At 36.2% G+C, this 6,424-nt stretch overlaps 1 protein-coding gene across 1 annotated transcript; it reads right to left on the bottom strand.

Annotated features, from left to right (window-relative positions):
• Positions 1–3,469: 3,469 nt before the first annotated feature.
• On the bottom strand, positions 3,470–5,882 carry LOC127100308 (NADP-dependent D-sorbitol-6-phosphate dehydrogenase). Its single transcript, XM_051037446.1, has 6 exons — positions 5,693–5,882; positions 5,513–5,607; positions 5,258–5,375; positions 4,888–5,020; positions 4,045–4,264; positions 3,470–3,914 (listed from the first exon to the last, which is right to left on the bottom strand). Exons 1-6 carry the CDS (start codon positions 5,823–5,825, stop codon positions 3,684–3,686), a joined length of 930 nt encoding a protein of 309 aa, XP_050893403.1. The 5' UTR covers positions 5,826–5,882; the 3' UTR covers positions 3,470–3,683.
• Between the last annotated feature and the right edge of the window lie 542 nt (positions 5,883–6,424).

Here is a 6,424-nt window from a genome sequence, read left to right as displayed (position 1 = left end):
TGATTTTTTCATCCCCTTTGGACCCTAGGCTTGGCCTAGTGGTCTAGTTTCTCACATTTGGTTTGGATTTTCAGGTTAAAAGTGCAAAAGGCTTAAGGAGAAAAATTCAAGTTGTAAATTGAGATTGTTTGATGTTGTAAACTAACATTGGTTTTGTGTTGTAGGGTTTGATGCTTGAGCTTGAGCTCATGGCTTGCACTTATGTGCATTAACTTGTGTTGTCTGTACAGATTAACTGATTAACATTTGTTGTTTACTGTTGATCTGTCTGAGTACTGATGATACTTGATTAATTTCAGGTACATTAAGTTGCTTACAGTTCCTTGAGAACTTGCTTGCTGTTGCTTGGTTTTTAAACCAATTGAGGTAGGACTTCTATTCTCCATGTAGTCTGGAAGACCTGGCCTGTTACTTGGCCAGGCAACTGTCTGAAGTCCTCCTTAAGAGGCGATGTTTGTGATTGTTTAACTTTGTGCCAAGCAGGTAAAGTCCTTGATTAAGGCAATTGGTGGATCATAGAGATATGCAATCTATCTCCCACTATTCTGTTGAGTCGTCCCTCTGCTCACACCACTGTGTTGATGCATTGGGGCACAAACCCAAGATCTTGTACTTTGTACAGTTGTGTCAGAGTCTTTGAGCGTAGAAGGGTTCCACCTTTCTGAACCCACGCTCCTTTGTCAGAAGCTCTCCCTGGACAGGGATAAGAGCTGTGAAGTCTAATCTTCACTCACCTTTCATCTGGCTTCACCTTAGCCCCTCAATGGCAAGGTTAAGAGCTAACTCTACCCTTGTACAGATGACTTGCCTCGGCAGTCTAACCCATTATTTGAGCCTCACTTGACTGGATATAGTGTGTGCTTTGTGAATACTTGCTTGAAATGCTTGTTTTGTTTTGTTGATGCTTGCATGCTTGCTTTCTTCCTGGATAGGATTAGCTTGCTGTTGTGCAAGTAGATAGAAACCATAACATAGGGCAATGATGCATGATAATACTAGGCTCGAGTACAGCTCCCTGGTAGTGTGTCTTCCCTTTGTGTCTGGCTAGTCTTTCTCCCCCGTTGGGGGGAACTACATCGCCCTGATCCTTGTTCCAGACGAGGTATGTAGGCAGGAGGTCGTGCGAGACCTCTCCGGGCACTTTTTTTCCTTTTTGTGTGTGTTTGCTTGTTAAGCTTGTGTGTCAGGATATGGATGTAAGCCCAGCGATTGGTTGTCCGTATCCTGATTGCGTTTGTTTGTTCTTGTGGTGTGCTTGGAAGCCGGTGTAAGTCCATCAAGTGGCATCTGGGTTCCAGTGTGCGTGTGTTTTGGTTCGGATGCTGATGTAAGCCCAGTGATTGGCATTCAGGCTCCATGTTTGCCTGTTTGTGTGTTTGTGTTGTTTGGCGTGCGTGAGCCGAACTACAGCAGCTCTGATTCTCGTTCCAGACGAGATATGTAGGCATAGGATGCGATGTCCTACCGAGCTCCCTTCCTCTTAACCCCACCTGCGTTCCCTGTGTGTGTGTGTGTGTGATGTTTTAGCAACCTTTTCTTTCTTTTAGAACGTGGATCCCGTCGAGTACGACGGACGTGAGGGGTGCTAATACCTTCCCCTTGCGTAACCGACTCCCTTACCCTTTCTTTTTGGTCGCGAGACCATGCTTTTTCCAGGTTTCTCTGAGCGTTTCCTTTCCCTATTTTGGGATAAATAACGCGCAATGACGGCTCTGTTTGTGTTTTTGTTTTAGCCCGCCGGTTGTTTTTTTCGCGGATGCGACAAAAACCAAAACATCCAACAACCCTATCTCTACCAAACACCCCAACAACCTTTCTAACCTTTCCTCGACGCATCGTTCACACCCATGTCTCCCTTCAACCGTCCCGGTCGCCCATCCATGAGTCAACCACATCCCAACTTCTCTGGCATGGGTCATGAGCTCAGCTACGGCGGTACACCATCGATGCATACTGAAGACTATGCCGACTTGTTTGAATACCTCAACGGGCCTTCTCCTGTAGTTGGTAGTGACGCTCCTGGCCCCTCAGATGATCAAACACCGGTGCAGAATCGTCAACATGGGTTAGGGCCAAGGGTTAGGGTAGCTAGAGGATGTGGGACCGGAGGTCGGTTAGGTGATCCCGGTCATCACCATTAGGTTTCTTTGTGTAAACGCCAAACTTTATTAATATCAAGTGGTCTTATATCAAATTTATCTTTCACTTATACCATAAAACACAAAAAAATGCATTTTAGGAGGAGTCTCCAATTGAATTGGTGATTCCTCTTAAAACCTACACAGGGGCGCCAATTGGATTGGTTAGGGCAGGTGCCCTAGCCAATCCAATTGGCGCCTCCATTCAAGTTTTAAGAGGAGTCTCCAATTCAATTGGCGACTCCTCCTAAAATTGGGGTATTTTGGGATTTTTTTTGAAATCAGAGGTATTTTGGGAATTTCCTTGAAAAAGTGGGTTATTTTTATAAAAAAAACCTATATATATATATATATATATATATATATATATATATATATATATATATATATATATATATATATATATATATATATATATATATATATATATATATATATATATATATATATATATATATATATATATATATATATATATATATATATATATATATATATATATATATATATATATATATATATATATATATATATATATATATATATACTAGTTTTGTATAGTCATTGTCTAAATTTTATCTGGACATTTGTTTTAATTCATCTAGTCAATTTGCATTTTTATCAAATTTTTTGTATTTTTGTATTTTCGTTCATATTTTGATTTATTCATTTTAATTTAAGATATCATGTTTTGTTTCTACATTTTGATCATATTCATTTTATTATAAAATAAATTATTATAAAATAAATTATTATTTCTTTTAATGGTGATGGTCATGTGCATTTTTCCATCAAATTTCTAACTTGCATGTAAGACAAAACGAAAAGAAGAGTGCATTTTAATTTATACGTCATCTTAACAATACATGCAATAATAATCCATGCATTGCATCATGGAATAATCATCATACATCATAAACACAAAGTCAACAAAAGTCAGCTTTTGACACAAAAAGACAAATTTAAATCACACCTAATTAACTATGTATGATCATACATCTATACATCATCCAATCTCTAACCAATCTCACTGTATTACAACAAGATTCAGATTGCAAATAAGATATTTTCATTTAAAATTCAAATTGAATTCAAATTCCATCAAATTACATTCAAATTTCTCACACTTTCTTCATTTTTCATATAATCCCTATACTAACAAAAAAAAAGAAATCAAGTTTTAATCGAGAAAATCTACAAAAGCTAATATCTACTTTCCATATTTCAAAAACTTATCAACTAAACTGTCGTATGGATGACCAAATGAACCATGATGTGAGTAAACAATTGGATAAGTAAATTAAGTAACAAAATATTTTGCAATCACTCCATATAGTCCAATTTTTTTCATAAGAGTGGTAAATAATTTTACATTCGTTACCAAGCATATTTCATTAAATCAATTCAAATGAGCTTACAATGGATGTCCCAAAAGATTAGAATATGCCAAATTAGAATGTCAATACAAGTCTCAAAGTTGAACTGCCATGATGTTTTCTTTCATATTTGAGGGACATTGATACATGTTTAAAAGGAAGGGCATTCTCATGCGTAAAGATCTATTCCCCAGAACTTGGCCGGTTGATTAGTTCGATATTTCTTATCCATATTACTGATGAGATCTGCATCATCTTTAGACAGCTCAAAATCAAATACCTGGAAGTTCTCTTTCAATCTCTCCAGTTTCGATGTTTTAGGAATGACAACAGTGTTCCTTTGAATGCCCCAGCGAAGAGCAATCTGGGCAGCAGTCTTTTTGTATTTTTCAGCCAGACCCTGAAATCAAATTGGCAACACAAAGACGACCCTCAAATTAGTTACATATACTGATATAGGATAGATAATGTCTGGAAGATAAGATAATAGGCTACAATCTGTGTGTTGGAACTTATTATTGACAACTCACTTTGAGAGCTTGGTCATCCAAACATGAAACTGTACCAAACCATTCTGTGTTTGCTGCAGCACCTCCCAGTGGAGTGTGGGCTGTTACACAAATTCCATGCTTCTGACAAAATTTGACTAGAGAATCACGCTGGAAGTATGGATGAGTTTCAATCTGATTCACGGCAGGCTTTATCTTGGAGTATGCTAAACAATCTCTAGTCAGAAAGATATCATAGTTGCTGCAAATAGTTCTTAGTTAGATTGTAATTTCATTCAATAGAATCAAACAATTCTCAAGTCAATACTAGACAACAAAAGTTATACATAGATGGGTTATCCAATACATTCCCCTTTTCATTAGATTAGACCAACAGCCACCAATGACAATCGAGTTTATTTCCATTAGGCGTAGGCAGACATTTGAAACTGTGACAAATATGAATAAATCAGCAAAAACAAAAAGTCTTGAAAATGTAAGTACAAGTCAATGCAATTCACTGCTTAATCACACAGAGAGGGTAGTAGTAATGTTGCAAAACACTTGGCTGCAAGTCTTTTTTTTATAATTTCTACATAAGCTGCAAATATTTAGTCATCCTAAAATAACATAAACTTGCATGAAGGAGATGGAGCGCACATTTTAAGGTGTTTGTGATTTGTGAATAACTAATAGTGAGAAATGTCAGTTTATCATGACAACAACCGTGATGACCTTATCAAGATTGGTTGTTTTTATCTTTCATCGTTCTACTATTTCCAGATGAATAGACAAAACTCATCACATAAACTGAAGTCATAAAAAGTAATTCCAAAGCATCCACTAGAAGAAATAAGGAAGATAGCTTGCAGCACAAAATCAAACCTGATCCCAATGCTGCGGACCAAGCCTGATGAAACAAGACCTTCCATTGCATGCCAGGTAGTTTCTAGGGATATGGTTGTATCTATATCCAGGACACCATCTTCACCCAAAGCACTATCGGTAGTACCAACCCCTACACATGTGAGGAATGTGAGAAAATTGTTGTATTATAGAACACATATAAGAGTGTTTTGGATCACTTGTTAAATTCATAGTTATCTATAGTGGCCAATAACTGTGGCTCTCTAGCTGCAGATTTGAGGATTAAAGGTGCAACCAATCACGGCAGACTCGCCAATTCTTAAAATGAAAGGTATCCTAAAAACCCAAAAAAGAAAATTTTAATGGAACCATGAGAAACCAAACATACCAGTATGCCTTGTGGCTACAGGAAAGTGTACAAGATATAGATCCAGATAATCTAACTGAAGCTTCTTAAGACTATCTTTACAAGCCTCAACAACATGTCCATGATCAGAGTTCCATAGCTGAAATCATATTCAAATCCCAAATACCATTAATTAAGTAACTTATAATCAAACACTAATTATCAGACTCAGAGCAATCAATCACCATCACTAAACAATAGATATAACAACAAACAATATTTAATGTGAAAATTAACCTTGGTGGTAATGAAAAGTTCTTCCCTCTTCACGAGTCCGGTGTCAAAAGCTTCTTTAAGCGCTTCTCCAACTTCAGTTTCGTTCTTGTAATCAGCTACAACACATTCAAATCTCGTCAATATGATAAAAATCATAGTTAATTTCCAAATTTGAAGGAGTAAAAGAAAAAGAAAAATTACCAGCACAATCAAAATGACGATAACCGATTTTGATTGAATTGATAATAAGATCTTTGATTTCTTGTCCTTGCATTCGCCAAACTCCAAGTCCAATTATAGGCATCTTGAAGCCATTGTTCAGTGTTATCGCCATTTTCCCCTCTTTCCTCTCACGTCTAAAACTCCATAATTAATCATGTTTTCTAGTTTACATATATGGGCCTCCATTATTGGGCCACTATTTATTGATTAGCCCAAGCCCAATTAATAAAACTGGGTGTAAAACACTGCTTGAAAACTTTGGAGATTTCTTCTTGCCACTCCCAATTAAACCTGACACCCCCCAATTTTTCAATATTCTCAAAATATCTTGCTAATATTTATATTTTAAATTTTATTTTTCTTTCATAAATTTTACTTTTTCAAATTTATTAAAACGAAATTTCTAGTATTTAATTTAAAATTTTCGATACTCAGTTTTTTGCATTCATACCAAAAATTTTGTGGACAAATAGCAAGTACCGGAAATTTCTAAATTTCTGGTATATCGGAAATTTTTAGTATATTTGAAATTTTCGGTAACGTAACAGAAATTTCAAAAAATATTTTATTTGTGTAGTCCGGAGTCGGCAGGATCATCTATAGATTCGTGTAGCGATTATACGCAATTCTTCACCACATACAAAGTATGTTTTGCTATGTAATAAGTTTAAATTAAATATTTTAACGCCCTTATATGATATTGATCGTATA

Source organism: Lathyrus oleraceus, chromosome 7 (genome assembly GCF_024323335.1).
Source record: "Lathyrus oleraceus cultivar Zhongwan6 chromosome 7, CAAS_Psat_ZW6_1.0, whole genome shotgun sequence".
Classification (NCBI taxonomy): Eukaryota; Viridiplantae; Streptophyta; class Magnoliopsida; order Fabales; family Fabaceae; genus Lathyrus; species Lathyrus oleraceus.
Note: the sequence above shows the minus strand (reverse complement) of the source record. Positions and strands in the feature narration are given on the sequence as shown.